At 40.3% G+C, this 20,911-nt stretch overlaps 1 protein-coding gene across 1 annotated transcript in view; it reads right to left on the bottom strand.

Annotated features, from left to right (window-relative positions):
• Window positions 1-473: 473 nt before the first annotated feature.
• Window positions 474-20,911, bottom strand: part of SEC23IP (SEC23 interacting protein) — a 21,895-nt gene continuing 1,457 nt past the window's right edge. Inside the window, exons 2-19 of the mRNA XM_059852067.1 lie at window positions 18,071-18,594; window positions 16,453-16,648; window positions 15,255-15,448; window positions 14,850-14,939; window positions 13,561-13,681; window positions 13,138-13,227; window positions 12,343-12,484; window positions 10,908-11,116; window positions 10,179-10,297; window positions 9,414-9,584; window positions 8,943-9,038; window positions 8,572-8,778; window positions 8,263-8,418; window positions 7,543-7,645; window positions 6,364-6,549; window positions 5,798-5,960; window positions 3,752-3,852; window positions 474-1,569 (exon numbers count right to left, since the gene is read on the bottom strand). Coding sequence (XP_059708050.1) covers window positions 3,771-3,852; window positions 5,798-5,960; window positions 6,364-6,549; window positions 7,543-7,645; window positions 8,263-8,418; window positions 8,572-8,778; window positions 8,943-9,038; window positions 9,414-9,584; window positions 10,179-10,297; window positions 10,908-11,116; window positions 12,343-12,484; window positions 13,138-13,227; window positions 13,561-13,681; window positions 14,850-14,939; window positions 15,255-15,448; window positions 16,453-16,648; window positions 18,071-18,594 — 2,849 coding nt within the window. The 3' untranslated portion in view covers window positions 474-1,569; window positions 3,752-3,770. The remainder of the gene's footprint in view (window positions 1,570-3,751; window positions 3,853-5,797; window positions 5,961-6,363; window positions 6,550-7,542; window positions 7,646-8,262; window positions 8,419-8,571; window positions 8,779-8,942; window positions 9,039-9,413; window positions 9,585-10,178; window positions 10,298-10,907; window positions 11,117-12,342; window positions 12,485-13,137; window positions 13,228-13,560; window positions 13,682-14,849; window positions 14,940-15,254; window positions 15,449-16,452; window positions 16,649-18,070; window positions 18,595-20,911) is intronic.

Here is a 20,911-nt window from a genome sequence, read left to right as displayed (position 1 = left end):
AGTTCAGTGGGAAGCCCCAAAACTCACAAGAGGGTCACAGCCTGTGGCAGGCAAGGAGATGCCAAGGGAAGTGTTGGGTCTTGAGAAGCCAAACAGGAAAATCTCCTTGTTGTCCTCAGCTATCAAATGTGAGAGTACAAGAGAAGACAGAGATGTTATTCTTGAAGATGCAGAGAAAGGACAAAAGGCCACAGACACAAACCCCACCCAGAAAATTTCAACTGTGCATGAGAAAAAAAACTGCAATCCTAGCAGTCAAACACTACAACAGGGCCAGAGAGGCAAAGGATCTCCAGCCTTGAACAAGGCCCTAAGCAGGGAAGCTGGACTAAGCAACCCTCCAAACTATTTTGTGTGATTAAATACAAAATCTTGTTGAAAAGACCCGCTGGAAGTAAGGTAATTTTAATTACAGCCATCCATTTGTATACACAATAACGTGTATTTTACATATATCAAGGAAAAAACCATACTGCATTTCAAAATTTGTTTACTGCAATAACAGAGGCAAATAGTCAGGAATAAGGTTAAGCCACTAATATTATGGAAAGCCACAATGTGTGTGTAAATTGGAGCCAGAGGAAAGCTACAGAAGCTCAGTACTCAGAGACATTAATTCCAAGGGTTTCACAATACCTAACTCACCTCAACCTCATTACATGAAAATGGAGTCTGGATTGCAGGGCTGGATCTAGATTATTATCTAGCACCCATAAGCTTCAGGTTCCTATTTACAGTAACAGTTCTGAGATGTTAAGCTGCAAGGTCAAGGTAAGTGTTTTAGTTCTCATAACTGCAGCCTAGTTTCACTAAAATTGCCTTAATTAACTTAGAATAGCCTGTGATTCTATAATTACCAGATCAGAATGTCATTTTAAATTGTTCCTCATTTCAGGATATGTGAACACTGAACTAGCTGTAACAAACTTCTAATATTTTCAAAGTCAAAAGTTCATTTTTACTTAAAAAAAAGCCACAATAAAACTCTTAACAGAGGCTTAAAAAGGTCTTTATAAAATTATCTCCATCACACTTACAATAGTAAGAAAATTATTCTGGTTGCTAGTTTTTAGTAAATATGAACTGGTTTGTGTAATCTGTATTAAAGATGGTGATAATTTCAGTTCACATTTCATTTCTTAAAGGGGCATGAACAAATGTGTCAAGAACAGTAGATTATTGCTGTTTCACATCAAGTCCTTTTTACTGAGGACATGCTGCCTTGGTAGGCAAAGCATGTCTGGCAGCCAGCTGAGACAGGAGAGCTGAAGGAGAGAAGTTATGATTTGCATGCCAAAAAAAACCTTCTTCAATCACCTTATTTTTGGCAATGGTACAATTGAGCTGATTTAAGATTAAAACTGTGTCATTCCATCCATCTCCTGAATGACAGTCCTGATCATCTCATAACTTAAGTTTGCTTGAAGTGACACAAGAAGGTAGAATCCAAGCAAGTTCTGGAATGGCAGGAAAAAACCCTCGGATGTTTATCCTCTCATATGCAACTCTGAAAATACCAGATGTTCTTCAGAGGGTTTTTCACCAGGTCTGCTGGAGCAATGGGTATGGCTGTGCAGAGAGAACAGAATATGGACATATTGGAAATAGGAAATCTATCAGGTTTTCTATTCTTGCAGTAGTACTGATCAAATTCAATATGCCACCATTCAATTTCAAGAGGGCTCAAAAAGATCTCAAAATCCATACATGTTTTTAATCAAACTTTTCATGCAGTAAGCCTCTGAAATGTACTTTCTGTGGACACAAATTGGCAATTACAACTGCAAACAGAAAAAGCTCACAACAACTGCTAATAGGGTGTCATTCATTATACATTTTAACCAGCTGTTAGATTCTTTAGCTTTTGGTAATAAATTATCCTAGTGAGGACAGTGACAGTTTATATGTCCAAGGTTTAATCTGCTGGTGCACTTCTTTCCATTGTTTATATGAAACCTTACACTACTGTTTCACAAAGAGCAGCTCCTAGAAGAGCTAAATCAAGTCATTCATACAAAATAAAATGGATGTTGCTGTCAGAGGCACCACTGGTAATAATTTCCTTCACACTGCCTTCACACCTTTCACATTTGAAGGTCTTAAAATAACAGAAAAAAAGAAAAAAAACCCCCATGACTGCTAACACTGAGGGAGAATTTTCCACTTCAGTAATTCCAGATTCCTTGTGATGTGATAATATTTAACTCAGCACATGTAAAGACATTTCTTGTCATGTGGAAAAGATTCCTGGCTTGTGGTGTGCAGCCTTCCCAAGACACCACTTCAGTGCAATCTGCCCTCCTTATGCCTCTGCTATCTGAATCCCAGTCTCAAACACTGTCCAGTCAAACCAGTGCTGGGGGACATTGTGAACAATTCCTGATGGAATTACAGACTTCCCTGACTGTGCTTTGCTATGTGACATCCTGCTGAACTGTCCCCCAACAGTGGAACTCCCAATGAAAAAACCACAATTATCCCAGTGTCTGCTGCAGCTGAGCACCAAACTCCTCTGAGCTCTGCACTGATAAATCATCACACCCCCCCTGCAATGAGGCTGAAAGGCATTCCCTTTGCAATGAGACTCCTATGATTTCAACCAGAGCCATCATAAAGAAATAGAAGCAGAGAAAAAATTCTGCAACTGTGACTTGAGAGTGTGCATAAGCCATTGTGATGACTGATACACCACTGTCAGAGCTGTGCAGCCAGCTGGTGCCTTTTTCCTTTTACCTCTCCACGCTTTAAAGAAATGCATTTGATCAGCCTTGACATTTTATTAAAAAAAAAAAAAAAAAGCTGCTATCAACTGACCATCAGAAGCATTCTGTTACAAAAGAGTACTAAAACTGTATGGTAGCAATGAAAGATACCTAAAATATTCCCCTGAAATGTCAAGCATTTCTCTTCATGCTGGGTCTTTATGTACCTTGACATTATCAGCTCTTCTGAAAATGGAGAAATACATCAGAAACTATCTTGTATGATTCCAAAAAGGCAAGGTGCATATTATTTCTTCCCTGCCTCTCAAAAGAAAGTATTTTCTTTTCTGTAACAACCAGTGATGCAAACTGGTACAATGCAGATCCTTAGTTTGGAAACCTACATCTTGAGATAAAAATACCTGCAAGAATATTTCAGATCTAAGATACTCAATTGTAACATGCATTTAATTTCTTTTCAAAGTAGATTTCCACGCTGTGTCATTTCACTTGTTCTACTGAAATTCTTAATCTATACAAAGATAATAAAATACTGACCTATATAAGGGTCTCATTAACTTATCAATAGCAATGTTTAACACCTTCTTAGGACACAAACAGCTTTTTGCTGACAAATGTGCACCAGTATTTACATTCACCAGTGAAACACTTTTGGGGTTCTTTAATCTACTGCACTGTAAAGAAAGTTTCATCATATCCAATTTCACCAAATTTTCCTATTCTTGAACATTCACTGAACAAAAGAACTGAGAGAGAAGCTTAAGAAAGAGATCATACTTTGGTTGTATTTGTTGTGGCAATTATTATCCAGTACCAAAAGCACTAACATCAAATATATTCTGGAAATGAAAGGAAGAAGAAAAAGACTTCCTCTGCATTCAAGTTTAGAAATTGTTTTTGCAATCAAAATGACATTTAATGGCTGTCTGCTTCATAATTTGAACTTCAGAGGAGAAGGGGAAAGTAAAGACATCTAAGCTGTAGCTGAATTTGATATGAGCACAGAAGTTACATTAGAGCAAACTTACAAATTCATGTTTTTATACATCAATGCTGTGGCTGCTCAGGATTGATATTCATGGTCCTGTATATCTCTTTGAGAAACAGCAAGGCAGTGTCTTCAGATCCCCTATGAGGAATGAAATAAATAAAACAAAAGGAAAAAAGGGAAGGAAATAAAAGAGGAAAAGGTTAGTTCAGTATGGTCCATCTTCTAATTCTCCTAAGTCACATTCCATCCTATTTCAGCACTCCAAAGACTTTGCACAACCTCTTGGCCCAGTAATGAACATGGCCTTACTTCTACCATCTTCCTTCAGGCTGTAATTCTACACAAGTTTTGAGTTAGTTCTGCTATCAACCCCAGTCTATGCATTTACCTTTTTTCTAGTGCATTTCCTCCTCCTGTCCTCCCTAACTTCCAGTGCTGCAACTCCAAATCCCCTCCCCTCTAACCACTTCTTTGATGTTACTTCCTCATCTTAATCTCCTCAAATAATGTTTCACTTTTTGTCTTGAATATATTCCACACTTTATTCTACTCATTTTGTCCCACTCCATTAATTAGCCAAGTTCTAGCAGCAATATTCTAACTCTTCTCTAACTGGCAGGCCCTTAATTGTAGACTATGTTAAACACTCATAGTCTTCCTCTCTTGCTTACCACTAAAATGTTTGATAGCTCTCCAATAATTTAAAGATTAGTATAATTCAAGTGCCATGTTTCCAAGTGGCTGTTTTCTCTCCTCTTTTCAAAAATCAAAGCCTCAGGCTGTCTGAATCTAAAGTTAACATTAAGAGACTTATTTTTCTTCTTCATCTATAAAATGCTATTTAAACACACATAAACAATACCAACATAAAAAATAACAACGTTAAACAGGCAAATTTTAACAAAGTTCCAGAGCTGCAGGAGTTGTTAGATGAGGGCAGCTTCCTGTGCTTTTTAAAATAAATCATATAGGGAGCCAGTGAAGGAGATTTAGATGGTCAGAACTCTGATCCTCCAAACATGAGGAACATGATTTGCAGAACACCAATACAGAATTAAACATGCAAGCTAAGGGAATACATGCATATGCCACAATTCAGCACAGACATTTCTTGATGGTCTCTGCATTAAAAGAGCAGCAAACAAGCAAGCAGAAGGTTCAACACAGAAGCTCCAATCTCTCCAACATTCAGAGCATTTCATTTAAAGCTTTTCCCACCATTCCTCAGGAAAAAATGCTCTCCTATTCGGGTCATTAATCACTGTGCTTATCTTCCTTACTCGAATGACAAAAACTACCACGGGTACCAAGCTTTTAAAATCCTGGCAGTGATCGGCTGCCACCCTGTGGAAGGAATTCTGGTCCCTTCAGCCCTGCCTGTGGAACGGCACTGCCACCACCGGGTCATCCTGACAGAGCCCAGTGCTCACAGCAGCCCCGGGAACGCCTCCTCTGGCAGGCGCTGAGCTTCATCATTCATTGATGATGGCTCTAATGAGACCCTTCAGGTAATGCCTTCAGAGCTGTGATTTAACCTCTGGAAAAAATGCCTGCTGCTAAAATTAACTACTGAGAATCAAAACCTTCAGAAAGAACGAAGAGCACTCACACCTAGTGAACTCCAAATGAGAGACCAGTCACTCCTCCATCACCAACATCACTTTGCACAGCTCACAGCTGACACCCAAGGTTGACTATTACATACCAAGGTGTGTTGTTAAATAGAGCTCACACATCCTTTGCTCTGCCAGAAGAAGCAATAAAGTTTTACCACTTTTTGTAGTCTAATAAAAATCCTTAGTGAACAGTTTTATTTGAAAAGCTACAGTTGTGAAAATGGTTCCAGAGTTCTCCTTGTTTTGAAAATGACAGTAGCTAAAAAAGTGTGTTTGGAGTGTCAAAAGTCAAGAGAAGAGTGTGCAATGTCTTTATTGCAAACAGATTTGTTTACTATGTGCTAACACAGAATTTTACTGTGAAATAGGATTAACAAATAGTGACATCCAAGCACAACACTCCTGGACAATCCCATATACTGGGACCCTTAAGCAGAATTTCTGGAATCACAGATTTCTCCCCTTACCAGTAGCACAGGTGACTCTGCAATGCAAACAGGTACTCATTGAAGCTTTCTATTGGTTTCTCTTGTAGAACATAATCAATGCGACGCCCTCCGTTCAGCATCCCAACCTTCACTGAAACATCTTCATCTTTTGGAGGGTCTGCACTTTCAGAGATCTTCTCAGCTAAAATCAAAGAGTTTCACATTTAAACTATTTTCAAGCACAGCCTGCTTGACTATAATTAAGAAACATTACCCATTTTTTCTGCTGTAGTTTGTGATAAGACAATAATAACCTGAACTGCCCAGCATGGTTCAGAAAGGTTACTGATCTATAGGCTTACTCCTTTCCTAACAGTTTAAACAGTTTTCTTAAGAAGTAACTGCTGAGGGATCTCTCCCTGAACTCACTCCCACACCCAGCTGAGGAGGAGAGTGACAGAGCAGCTTCGGTGGGAACCTGGCATTTAGCAGAGACCTCCTCAACAGGGTCAGGAAAATCAATAGCAAACACTCACTGGGATACTCAAGTGTCAACTTATTTGAGACAAAGAAGTTACAGAAAAACCAATAATGTGTCCATGTACCTTCCACCACTTGCTTTTCTTCCTCCTCTTTGATTTGGTTTGCTACTTTCTCCAGCTCTGCTTGCAGCTGGGTTGAAGATGTATGAGCACGTGCAAACTCATTAAGGGTCTGCCACGCACTCTTCAAAGAGCTAATAAAGCCCTGCTTCAGATCAGATCCCATACGAGACAGAGAGTCTTTCAGCTCTGAGAAAGAAAAAAACACACCAAAAATTTAATTCAGAAGGATTTAAATTTACCAATTAAAACCAGAATGATAAAGTTCTGTTCAATAAACATCCCAATTACCAGGGGAAACAAGCCCCCTATGTCATAAATAGCATGTTTCTTGCTTCTCTATTCCATTTGAAAAGACTAGGTGAAATGCAATTAATACACATAAAAATTAATGCATGTTTCTTGCTTCTCCATTCCATTTGAAAAGATTAGGTGAAATGCAATTAATACACAATTGACTTCTTACTGAATGGGTCAATGAATCCACCTTGATCAAAGTCAAAACAATAAGGAGCAACAGAGCATATTTTTCTCCTTTACTATACACACTTTTGGAGAGTTGTAACCTGAAACAAGTATCTTGTGTAGTCCAGCAAAGCAGACTCACTCTAATGGACAATTCCAAAGGACAGATACTGCAGAATCCCTCCAAGTGCCTGAACAGGGGCTTACAGGAGGGCTCTGTGAACCTGCACAACAGCAAAACTGACTTTCCTTATCAGATGTGGAAAATTTAAGTGGAGCACCTTGGTCTGATGTGCAGCCAGGGGCAACAAAGTCAGTCCTTGCCCTCCAATGGCCACAAAACCTCCTTTTCCCTCAGGGTTCCCAACACTGAACAGACTGGTTGAACACATCATGGTGGTCATAAGGGACACCAATAAATTTAGTTTCTGTTTCACAGCTTCTTACAAATGAAGGTGATCAAGCAATGTAAAGCAATGTTTTAATAGAATTTTGGTAATGAGAAGGTTAAATCTGGAGGAAATGTGATTTTTTTACTTTTGAATGGAATTGTGAATGCCCAGCTTATGGGGCTGGGTTGAATCACCTCTGATGTTTGCAAAAATATGGAGTCAGATATCCAGGGATATTAATTAGTCTCTTAAAATCTTACAATATTCTGATGCATCAAATGAGAAATAATGAATAGAATCCATATGAAGTAAGTTTTCTTTTTACCCAGATGAAGTCTTTTTCTGCCTTTATGATGTGGAATGAGAACTGGTTTTAAATCCAGGTCTTCAATGATCATTGGTTCTAACCTGTAAGCTACTGGATCAAGCTGTTAAGAGACAACACATTGACATTTAGTTATCTTTAAAATTACTCTAATTATCACATTTCAGTGAAAAAAAAAACCCTATTTATGGATTATAGACAACCATTTTTGAATTCTGCACTATTTGAATTTACAGAAGTTCATGACATTAAGCAAGTTCATTAACTACTTTGCTCTTGTTCTCCTACAGAAGGAGACTCTAATGTGGAAACACAACAGCAAGATTTCCTTGCATTCAATCTCTATCAATGCATCACTGTTGAACTGTTAAACGAGACAGCGGAGGACAAACACCGCATGTAAAAATATTCCAAAACATTCCATAAAAACCTACAAGAGTTGTAGAGACAGATAGGACCAGCTGCCTCAAAGAGTGACCTCAAATTAATTTAAAAAACCCTAACAACTCGCCCCGCCCCCCCCCCCCCCCAAAAAAAAAAATTCCTTAATTCTGAAAAGAAACAAGGCAAATATTATGAAAACAACCCATGCCTGGAAGTATGGTAGGAAATGTACATAGGGGAACAAGAGGTATAATGCTCAGAAAGTAAAACTGAGTATTCTGCTTTTTTTGTCATCTACATCAACTAAAATCTAATGCCAAAAGCAGTGCTACTCACTGGGTGATAGATATTGAAGAACCCCTTGCAGGTAGGGAGTCTGTAGTTTTCATCAATCTTCTCCACACCCCTCACAGTGAGGAACACACCAATAGGGGAACCAAGAGCAAAGAAAATATCTGGTTCAAAGTCCAGTGCACTGTAAACCACAGAAACCTACCAGAGAGAAATCAGACACATCATCTCTCAGAACATTCAGCTTCAAAGGAACTAGCAAAAGGTCATCAACATTAAAAAAATTATAGTGAAAAGAGAGGATTGATCAAATCCTTTAAACAGTTCAAATCATTTACATTTACACAGTCTCACCTGGCCAGTTCCAATTTCAAAATACTCATAGTCAATGTTCACAGAAGACACAGATGCACCAACTGGGAGCTTCCTCTTTGAGTGCATCTGACCAGACTCTGAAGGTGAGACAGGAGAAACTCCCTCTTTTGATTTCTGGGTGTCTTCTTGAGTCTGGATTGTGGCAGCCAGCACTGCTTTCTTTTCTGCTACTGCTTTCTTCTGTTCCTTTTGAGAAAAGTTTTAAAGTTAGGGAGAAAAAAAGGGTTAATTTCACAGCTGTCAAAATTCCTTTAATATATTCAGGATGTTAACAAGAGTGTGTCCACAGCAAGGAAGTCAGTTACATTTGCTTAACAACTTTTAACTTCCATCCTGAAATATGTGTTTACCTGCTTGGCTGCTCTGTCTTTTACAAAATTAGCTATTTTCTTTCTTGGTCCAAGAGGTATCCCCATCTCCTTCAGGTCATCAACTGTACACATGAGCTAAAGAAACCAACACCAAACACAAACATCAAAATACATTTTTCTAGTAGAAAAAATACTTATAACTTTTTTAGTAAAATGCGTAATTTCATATTGGTAATGACTGTGTTAAGTCAATTTATAAAGATACAGAAAATACATAAAATCACAAAGACATGACACAAAGTGCCTAACATAACTGGGTGGATGCACCACATCAAGAAAAAAACAACAAGAGCTGCAGAACACTGAGTCTTCAAGTCATGCATTGATTATCTTATCTTTGCAACTGCTCTCATGGCCACTGAGAGGAAAAACAAAACAAGAAGAAGAAAACCCAAACATAAACCTCCATTCCCTGGGCAGCCCCCACAAGTCCAGTGAAGGTTTCAGTACCAGAGACTCCATGTCGATCCGCTCCTTTTCGAAGGTGCTCACGTACTCTGACAAACTGAGCATTTCCAGAGTCTTCTGCAGAGTGGGAACATCTTCCTCTGCTTCAGCCTCACAAAGGTCATCAGCAGAAGTAGCAATGGAGGAGCCCAAGGAACTGGTATCTTCAGTCATCTCAACAGAATAGCACACAAACAGAATCACACCCTCTAACAGTGGAAAAACCAGTAAGCAGCAAGAAAAACCAAGTTTAACTATTTTCTCTTAAAAACACTCTCAAGCAAGCTCTGTAAATATATATCCATTTTTAGTGAAGCAGGACACAGATTTTCCACTACAGTAGAACTGCAAAATAAATATTTGAAAATTACTATGAGAGACATAACTCCAAAGAGAGACAAAACATTCCAAAATGCTTCCTTTTATTCCTCAAACAACTAGTCACCATTTCTAGTCTAAAAACAGATTCTCTCCCTTTTATACATCTTCCCTATCATTTACTGTTAGACCAAGTTACATGTTCACAAGGGTCAAAGCTGATTTTCACCATCAAATTTCATAAGTGGCCATTACTTGAAACTTACGAGAGAGCTAATTAATTTGTCCTGAGAAATTACAATATTTCCAAAACAGCATCTTTCCATTAACATGTTTAAATGTACTATCAAAAGCCACAGACTTGGTTCAGCTAATAAATTCTGAAAAGTTAAAAAAAAATGATTGAAAATATCAGATCTATAGGCCTGGAAAGACCAGCACGCAAATTACCTGTTTATCATGAACAGCCACGTCCTTCACATTCCCATTAACACCAGAGAATGGTCCAGAATTTACTGATGAAGCCAAGTCCTTCTGGTTAGACAATATGTCAAATAGAATTAAGGAACCTGCAAACAGGAATTAGAGTTGATTTGGGGAAAATATCAGGTTTTCCTGTCCTTAAATCTTGAGCAAGATTTATATGCAATGGTAATGGCACAGTATAGTTTGATCAAGAGGTGGCTGAATGAAAATACTCATATGTTAACTGGAACATAAAAAGCCCAAAGCAACCCCTTTTGTAGTTGCTATGACTAAACTATTTTTTCTTAAACACCTGAGACTGCTTGATTTACTGGAGAAAAAGTTCCAGTCCAAACCAGTATGTCAATATTCTGCTCTAACACTTAATCTGCCTTACAAAAAATTATTATTTTTATTATTTTATTTTATTACTTTTATTAAGTGGGGGTCCTGAGACACAGACATCACCCACCTAACAAGTCACCAGATAACCTGTTAACTTTTAAACACAGATTAGATACTAAGTTTTCATGAAGGGAAGTACTAACTTTCTCTCAAAACTTGATAAACTCAGCTGTTGAGAGGAGTTTGTCGTGTTTTCTGAAAGACAGCGGTGCCCTAACAGCTAATTTGAGTTTTATGCATAACAAAGGGGCCGTTTTCCTTTTAAGAGGAACTGATTTGGGATAAAAGCAGCATTCCTCAGACAATCACCTAAGCTGTGCCCGGCCACAGAGACTCCCCCTTTGAAGTCGGGGTTGCGGCTCATGAAGAGCGCGTACAGGCGGTTCATTTCCATGCCCACTTTATCCACGATGGTCTGGCAGTAGGTGGGGCTGTTGTAGAACAGGATGTCGAGCAGCGTTTCGTTGGTGAAGTGCCTCAGGCGACCAATGCTCGGCAAAGTGATTTTCTTTATGTTCCTGGTAACACAGAATCGTTAAAAGCATGAAAGGCTTTTAAGAAACGCTGGTGAGAACTTTGTTAGCTTTTGAAATTAATGCAATGTAAATGCTACAGAAAGGGTCTCTAAAGAGATTTTAAAAACCCATACAGCCTTCTGGCCTCGTTGCATATTCACACATTAATGGTACCTGCTGATTGTAATATTTCAGAAATATACAGCTCTTTTTTTTTTTCCTCTCCAGGCTTAAGGAATGCCTGAAATAACCTCTTCTCTATTCCAACACTACTCTCATAAAGTACCAGGGAAGTTTGGTGAGCAGATTGAAGTGGAAAAGAAAAAGGAACTTGCATATAAAATTAGACTCACAGAATGGTAATACTCTCTTTTTGAAAAAGAAGCTTGGCATCACCATCTGCCTGCCTGGAGTCAAGACAGCTGCGCTGGAATTGCTATAGACTTGAGACTGCCTGGTTTGATTAACAGAATAAGGATCCCTCCTCATGCAGTGCTCAAATGCAACTAAAACACCAAGGCTGGAGGAAAGCAGTGTGATTTGACTGAGCTACAACAGTCTGGAGAACATCAGCATCGCTTTAAGTGCCACAGGTTGCCACCCTCACAATTTTTGCTTCCCCAGCTTTGAGCAAGGGAAACAGCTTGAAATGCGAAGTCACAGCAAAGGAGTAGGCACAGAGAAGGGATTTTAAAACAGATTTTTAAATGCTGTAACATTCTTATCCAAATATAGATACTTTGCTTGAAAAATAGAACCCCTTTGCTCAAGTGCCTAATCATAATTCAGGCACTTCTCTGGGACTGGACAGAGGGCTCAATGCCTTCCTCAGAAATAACTGCTAGAGTGAAACTCAATCAGACTGCAGGAAAGTAAAGAATAGAAAATTCTACTCTAAATTGTGCACACCTCATGGTCAGAATATATCCAGGCTCACCACCTCATCCTTGTGATCACAATCTCTAAACACTCACTCATCATCAGGTATCATGCATTGGCCACTCTCATGCAAAGCCAGTACTGAAAAGCTGTGTGCATGAAAATAAACAAGAGAGATATTCCTCATGCCCTTCCAGCTTTCCAAATACTCCTCATCAAAATGTTAATTTTAAAAAATCTGCAATTCTCTAATCCAGTCTTATGCATATGAACTGCTCTTTTTCCCCACTTCCCATAACCCATTAAACAACAGCTTTTAAGATGTTTTCAACATTAAACAATGTCCTCACCTGTCTACACCTGTTGCATCTCCATGCAGAGAACTGTGCCAGTGAACTGGAAGGAATTCCACCCTGCTCACTTTGCGTTCCTCCAAATACTTCTTAAAGTGAGTCTGCAACAACTTCAGAGAAACAGTCCTAAAATCATCAACTGTGAAGAAAAAGAATAATGAAAATCTGATAGCTGCAGCACTCAAGTAACACACCAACAGTCCCTCCTTCCCCTTAATTTCACAGATACTCAGGATACAAATGATGGAAATTTAAAACTGGAAAAAATTTTTCAAGTATTACCATTCTATTAATAAGAAAGTACTCCTTTTTTTTAGAGTGGATTTTTTAGTAAGCTTTTATTCATCTCACAATGACTGCCTGTTCACTCCATAATCAGACAGGGCTTTCCTAACTTACTCAGTTGTACCAGTGTACTTGAAAAAAAAAAAAAAAGCAAACACAAAACCCCACCAGACACACAAGCCACACAAAGTAAACACATCCACTCACACCACAGAAAGAAAAAGCAAAAAAACCAATCAACCAAAAAACCCCCCTCACCACACATCCCAAAACCCAAATCACCATGCAAGTGTGATATTGAGAACTAGTAATAACAGCTAAAGCTTCAAGTTTGACAGGACACAGATTCTGCCTTTGGAAAATAAGAATGAAAAAATTGAATTTCTTAACATCAGAGACTTTTCTTTACAAAAACCTTATAAAGATGTGCTTATCTGAATATGAGCTAGAGAGAGCCACATTTAAACACCAAGAATGCCACTGCTCATTATACAAGCCCAAACTTACCACATTCAACGATGCTTCTAAACCTCAAGTCACATACAGGACCTATGCCATGAACCATAAATACCAGATGGTCAATTTGGGACATTTCTCCTGCAGAAGAAAAAAAAAAAAAAAAAAGAAAACATTCAGAGTACCAATACGTAGAGCAGGAGTGAAGTTCAGAGTCTAGCAAGTGTAATACAAGCTTGTTCAATAAAGCCTATTATAGAACATGGTTGAGGACATAACAGAGCCCACGGGATTAATACACCCCAAAACCAAATAACCTCAGCAAACAGCTGAGATGAAGGATTAAATTTAATCTTTAGACCCCAGGCATGAACAGCACACAGCCACTCCACCCACTACTGTCCAGCTTCTGCACAGATCCAAACTGACTGCTCCCAGTGCAGACCCAAGTGCACCAGGAATCTCATCACCTACCATCAGGAATCTCATCATGGTCATCATCAATTCCACGTTTCACTACCCTTGGCCTTGCTTGCCCATCTTGAGAGGTGCCCCATTCATCTGGTGTGGTAGAAGGCTGGAACTGAACTATGACCTGCAACAAATACAGTGTCCAATTCCAACCACAGAAAACCCTCATGACTCATACTGTTAGTCTGAAAGCACTGCATAGTTCAACATACTTTTTGATTGCTTTACCTTTCATCTGAAAATCAAATGTTTTCTTTCACAAAATCCTTATTAGTGTGAAAAGCAAACTGATGACTCAAAGTAACCACTAGGTGAAGAAGCTGGGCCTGCTCAGTGATTCTGAACCATTTTAACTCCCCAGCCAAGCATTATTCAAGCTCCTCCTTCCTAGTCTCCAGTATCCACTCTTCCTTAGCAGATTACTTCTAATGTGAGGAAATTGAATGCTACCTGATTTACAATAACTTTATCACAAGGAGAGCATGGAAAAAAATAAGTGCAGTGCTTCTCAGGGAAGGACAACAGCATTTGAAGTAGTCCAGAAACCCTAAAAAGTGAGTAATTCAGTACTACAGTTGTTTATAGTACTTACAGTCTGAACTCGTATTTATGACACCAAGTGATTTAAATGTTCCTTCCCTAGATTTTTACTGGACAGAATTCCCTAACCAGGATTATTAAACACTTTAAGTAGGAGCAACCATGATTCTTTCTATCCCTTGGATAGTTCTGTGTATTAATTACTAATTTGTGATAAGTGAACATTTAACAGTATTGATCAATTAGGCTGAAGTCCATGTTTTAATCACATGGGACTGTTCACAGAGTAGTTAGAATAACTTTTAAAACCTGCTATACTTTCTCATGGTCTGAAAATAAGAAGAAACCTTCTCAGGCCTTAAAGAAACTATTTACCTTATAGCTAGATTAATGCTCTTCTCTACAGGAAATCACTTTGTTTTAATTTCATTTGGTATAGACTGAGGTTAAACTAATTCAATTTGCTTGCCATTTGCTGCCAGTTATGCTTAGCCAAAATACTTACTATGCAAGCTGCAAGCCCTTATTCTCTTTAGGTTTCAGAAAGCACTGTCTTTTAACCACATGACAGCACACTGAAGCAAGCACAAGTTCAGTGTTCTATAAACTTGATCATCTTTAATGCACACACACTAGAACAACCAACTGCTACATTTCATGCAAGATTAAGAGCACATTCGATTTATGCTTCCATCCATTTGCTCACTCCCCCTTAATGAATCCTGCGAGACAAAATTGCCAAAATCTATTACCTTGGGATTATGCATAACAATTGTCTCCCCATTTGGAAATTCAAGTCGCCGATGCCATTGATTTGTATTTACAGCCCTTTTATATTCTGCCTGAAACAGTAAACAAGTTACACAAAGTCAGCATGGCAACCTTCTCAGTATTTTGTGGCCTCATGTAATACTCCAGTTAAAATTTACACAACTTTCTTTATATAAAAATGTCACATGTAGAACTAAACAAGCAGATTTTAGATCACAGCAGTGCAGGACTGATGCAGGAGCAATGTGGCCTTCTAGACACTCCTCTTTCCAGGATTTGCTTATGTTCCAAAAAGTGTACTCTGAAAATCATCTTCAGGAAACAGAAAGAACTGTTTCTAAGGTGATTAACACAATGAATTAACAAGGTCTCTGCCGCTTACTAACCTCCAACTTGTCACTGAAGTCCTCAGTGTAAGGGACGAAGCGGCTGTCCTTGTCTCCCTTGTAGAACCACAGGCAGCGCCGCACTTCCGAGGGCTCCTCGTCCCAGTACACGGCTTTCCTCAGGCGCTCGTACAGGAACACGTCGTAGCGCCCGCCGTCCGTGCTCAGCACCACACTCTCGGGGTCAGGCTGGACTGGGACACACAGCCACACGTGCTTACCACACTGACACTGCTCTGCTCTGTGCTCAGCACCACACTCTGGGGTCAGGCTGGACTGGGACACACAGCCACACGTGTTTACCACACTGACACTGCTCTGCTCTGTGCTCAGCACCACACTCTCAGGTGAGGCTGCACTGGGACACACAGCCACACGTGCTTACCACACTGACACTGCTCTGCTCTGTGCTCAGCACCACACTCTCAGGTGAGGCTGCACTGGGACACACAGCCACACGTGCTTACCACACTGACACTGCTCTGCTCTGTGCTCAGCACCACGCTCTCGGGGTCAGGCTGGACTGGGACACACAGCCACACAGTGCTTACCACACTGACACTGCTCTGCTCTGTGCTCAGCACCATGCTCTGGGGTCAGGCTGGACTGGGACACACAGCCACACGTGCTTACCACACTGACACATCTCTGATCAGCACCACACTCTCAGGTGAGGCTGCACTGGGACACACAGCCACATGTGCTTCCCACACTAACACATCTCTGCTCTCTCAGCCCAGCCCCAGCCACTCCTGGGATCAATATTAGGCCATTAGGACTGACAGTCACACCATGGCAGAGCTTTGTAACAATGTGATGCTTCTAGAGTGCTTCTATATGCTCACGACAAAACTCTTGGAAAAACTTCCAAATATGAATACTTATTCCAGAACCCACAGTTTAACAAAAAGGCAACCCAAGACACAAGTAACAAGGAGTTCTATATGAAAATCTGATATCTATTTGGGTATCTATAACACATATATATATATATATATATATATATTTGTATTATAGATACCCAAATCATCTCAACAGTGACAGCATCAAGAAGTGATGATGTCAGTGAAATAAATTAAGTGGCAAAAACCATATCTTCGAAACATTATTTATTACTGCCACACACATGAGTGGCATTACATTACCCTAATATTTTCCTTTAGTCCTTCTGCTCACCTCTGGATAAGACAGGACTTACCAGAATTATAGACCTCCTCTAGTTTTGCAGAATCCAGAATGCTGAATGGCATCCATATTTGCTTGTCCTCCACCTCCTTACAGTAGAACCAGTGGGGCTGAACTGGTTCGTACTGGTTCTGCAGCAGCACAGGAGGGGCTGGGACCAGGGGCCCTGCAGGCCTGGCAGGCTGGAGCTGGGACTGGGATGGTGGAAACTGAAAAGAGATGGGTTCAGAACCTCAGTCTCACAGGGTTTTTACAGAACTCTTCTATATTTTGCTATAGGGAATACTCTGAACCTTTATTTCTAACATGTTTTCCTCCCCAAGAACATTACCTTCCATTCTAAAAATACTGTCCACTTTATCATGTGTTTGAGAACTTACACCTTCTCAAACTGAGAAAGAATGTGAATTTCATTGCCACAAACACTGTTAAAAACTGCCACGGTTTAGCATCATGATTATCTAAAATCAGTGAGATTTCAAATATTCTCTTAAATTTTCAAAACTTGAGCTGAACTTGTTTCTTACAACCACAAAATTTGACATGGAAATAAAACCATATTTTTCTCATTGTTCATTTACATATAATTATGCTTTTGCATAAAGACTCCCAATTTTAACAAGTGGCCACTTCAGCTACAGCTCTCTTACTGCAAATTGACAGCTCTCTTAGAGGCACATTCCAAACTCAAATGTAGCATCAGTGGCACAAGAAAAGGAACTGATTTTGAAAGGGTCTACAGCCTACATCAAGACAATTTCATACAAATTGTACAAAAATCCCAGTCAGTACAACTAAAAGCAGCTGATATCAGCAGTAGCAACTGCCTTGGTTGATGATACATTTAAAAGGAAAAAAAAGGGCAACAAAATATTGTACAATATATAAAATCCAAGAAACAGAAGTTCTGAAATTATACAGTCTAAAACTCCAGACTGTCTAGGTTCTACTGCCTTTGCTATGTTTTGTCATTATATAACCTTCACATTCTTTATTCACGATAACAGAAATATAGCAATAGCTCAGGCAAAAATAAAAAAAGTTCTTGCTATTTTCAAGGCAAACATGCCAGGTTTTATTAACCCATTGGCATTACTTTAATAGTGCTTTGGTGCAGGTAGAAAATAATGAAGATTATTGCTTTGTATCACACAAAATCATCAACCAATTTTTTCAAAGAATTTGCAGACAATTTTATGTGACTTAGCTTAAGAAAAAAAATCTGGCTTCACCAACAAAACCAGCTTAAAAAGAGATTTTAGCCCATATCTTTGAAGTGGCTGAATGACCTGATTTAAAGCTGAGGCACAAAAAATGCAGCAGCACAGCTGAAACTCAGCTAACTCAGAAACCCACAGAAAACAGCAACTGAACTTCACAATCTGATTTTGTTTCTGATGCCCAGAGGCTCACAGAGCTACAGCCTCAGGGTACACTCACTTCAAAGATCAGGAAGTCTTCCTGGAACAGGAGTTGCAAGCTACTTCTAGTGAAAAGTTTTTCCTGTTATAAACAATTCAAGACTTCCTCTGGGTTTTTTTGCAGAGAAGAAAAATCTTCAAAAGATAAAACACACAGCTGAAAGCGGAAAGTGACTTGTTTTGCTGTGGCAGCCAGAAGGAGTCACATACCTGTGTCAGTGGCCCCGGGGGTGTCTGGTACATCTGCACGGGTGGCACAGGGGACGCTGTGGCAGGGGGGTGGCTCTGCTGCAGCTGGGGTGGGGTGAGGTAGGGGTTGGCCCTGCTGCTCAGGGTGGTGTGCCTGTAGGGGTTGTAGCCCTGCTGCTGTGGGGTCCCCATGGGCAGGGCAGTGCTGGCAGGTGGGGGACAGCTCTGCTGAGGGGACTGGTACGGCGCCATTCCCACCTGGGAAGTGGGTGGGGCACTGTAAGATTGGGATTTGGGAATATGTGGTGAAAAGGCATTTTGCCCATCCTGGGAGCCAGACACGAGTGGAAGTGAAGTGGGAGGTCTGGAGAAGGCTGGTGCTCCAACAGGTGTTGAAACAGTTGTTAAGGGTGGCTGCCCAATATTCCCAAAAGGATCACTGCTGCTGGGAACTTGAGAGAAGTAGCTGAAAGTCTGTGGTGGGTTGGGGCTGGCTGATGTCTGACCCAAGAAGCTGTCCTCTTCCCCAACATCTGCAGAATCGTCTGCAAAAACAAAAGGATCACCAGAGATCTTGTGAGAGCTTCAAATCACTGCATGGGGTCAAAAAGTTCTGTAACACCATCAGCTATGGCCAAAACTGTTGGGCCCCATAAAGCTTACACATCTTTAATTCAGCACATCATAAAATGAAACAAGATACCAAGTCTTCCAAGAACATTTAAAATGGACCAGGAAAGTCTCTCAGTGTACACAGAAAAAGCAACAAATATTAAATAAGAAACCAAAATATAACTGGAGTCGGGACCTTCCAAGGGCAGTTTGGAAGGCACTAAAATCCCTTCCAACTTCACTTACCTCTCAAAAGCAAGAACAACCTTGGTTCATATCCTTTCACCATGACAACATCTACTAACCATAGGACTTTATGCTCCTATTTTTAGGATAGAGCTTAAAAACATTCCTAAATAGGCTAAACTTACAGGTTAAACCATCCACTCTTGCCTGTTCCTTCAGCAGAGCCCTCTCAAGGTTTCTCATCTGACTTGCAAGGGGGCCATAACTCAGGATCCCAAGCCACCTAATGAGCAGGACTTAGTCCAGCTCTCTGTAAAAATCCTACTTTAGACTTGCATAACAGCTACATCTCTGATGCAGAAAAATCATTCTGCGTAATTGCAGGAGAGGATTTAAAAAATGCAAGGCCATGAATGTCCTTTCACATGGAGAAAATAAATAAGAGATCCTGATCAATCACAGTTTTCTACTTTGCAGTGATCTAGGAACAAGTGTGAAAAAAGGAGGTTTGTCATGACTTGAGGTCTCACAGTAAGCTCACCTCAGGCTGTGATGGCCTGAGCAGCACTGCCTCCTGAGGGAACAGGAGTCAGTGCCATCTGCAGAAACCAGCAGTGTCTCACCTGCCTGGCAATCAAATGAGCCCAGGCTGTGGGGAAGACACCACAGAGCATCTCTGCTGCTCAGTCCCCATGCAGAGAGACCAAGAGTCTCTGCATCTGTGAGCAGCCAACAACAAATGCCTTTATCCACAGCCAACACACCTGTAATAGGGAGCACCAAGGGAGTACAGGGGAATCCACAGAGAAGTCTCCCTAGGAAGCTGCTGTTCCAATTAATTAATCATAAAAGCAGCAGCTGCCAAGATTAAAAAGAACTATTTTAACCATCTTTTATTTAGTCTGTGCAGACAGTGTCAATTTGAGGCATCACCTGCCTCAAATTCCTCTTGCTTTCCCTTACAGCACTTGATCCCACTTTGAGGAACAAAACCAAAATCTCTGTGTGGAGAATGCTGAAATCACTTAGACCCAATGACCTCTCTAAAGTCATGGGGGATGCCTCTCAAGCCTGGGTATCATCTCCCAGCTGAAAGTAGTAGCCATTTATACTAAATAAAAGGTCTCAGCTTCTAAACAATAAAATCCACCTTCCTTTAACATTTCATAAACAGTGTGGGACAGAGAGAAGCACACTGCAAACCACACTGTCAACTCTCAGCTTCCCCAAACAACTGGCAGCAGAGCAGGCCCTTCACCTCACCGTGTCAGGCCATCATAAACATGCAGCAGTGTGCCCAAGAGCTCCCAGGGCCTTCAGCAAATTAATGTTCACAAAGCAGCTGCCATTCTCCAGTTTCAAACAGGTTTTGGAGATTTAGCCTAAGTGCAGCTTTCCTTGCAAAATGAGGGTGACAAAGTTCTGCCAAAAAAACCCTATAGCTATATATGTACACATGCAGTTTTCCAACACAAAACATTACTGTTTGTCCTGACTTTTCCTAATTTTGCAAAAACTATGTTGTAAAAACAAGCATGTCATACAAATTTAAAAATTGAGTGTACAGCTTTGACATGTGTTCTCCCCGTGCACAGAACAGTCTTTCTTCACCTGTGGCTGTGTCAAGCTCCTCTAAGTCCCTCCCCACACTAGGCAGAGCTTTGCCATTCACAGACTATCACCAGACAACCACACGTGACATCAGTCCACGTCCTCACTGGGAACTCCTATCTTACAGTAAACATATTGGTTACCTGAGCCAGAGAATGCACCTTATTGTCAAACTGCATAGCTCAAACCACGAACTAATCACTCTTGGAGACAGATAAACAAATGAATGACTGCACACAGCTCCCTAACGGTGGCTGTCAGGTGTCAAACAAATCCCTGGATTGATTCTTATTACATTTTACGCAATTTAAAATTATGATTACTAATACAAAATACTCCACTCAGCAAGAAGATCCCAGCAATACCTGGCTGGAGAGATGGTGAGCACACTTGACTGCAGAGACAGAAATTCAACGGGACATGGGCCTTACTTGGACTGACACAGAATGGGGC

This window comes from Haemorhous mexicanus, chromosome 7, assembly GCF_027477595.1.
Source record: "Haemorhous mexicanus isolate bHaeMex1 chromosome 7, bHaeMex1.pri, whole genome shotgun sequence".
In the NCBI taxonomy this organism is placed as follows: domain Eukaryota; kingdom Metazoa; phylum Chordata; class Aves; order Passeriformes; family Fringillidae; genus Haemorhous; species Haemorhous mexicanus.
Note: the sequence above shows the minus strand (reverse complement) of the source record. Positions and strands in the feature narration are given on the sequence as shown.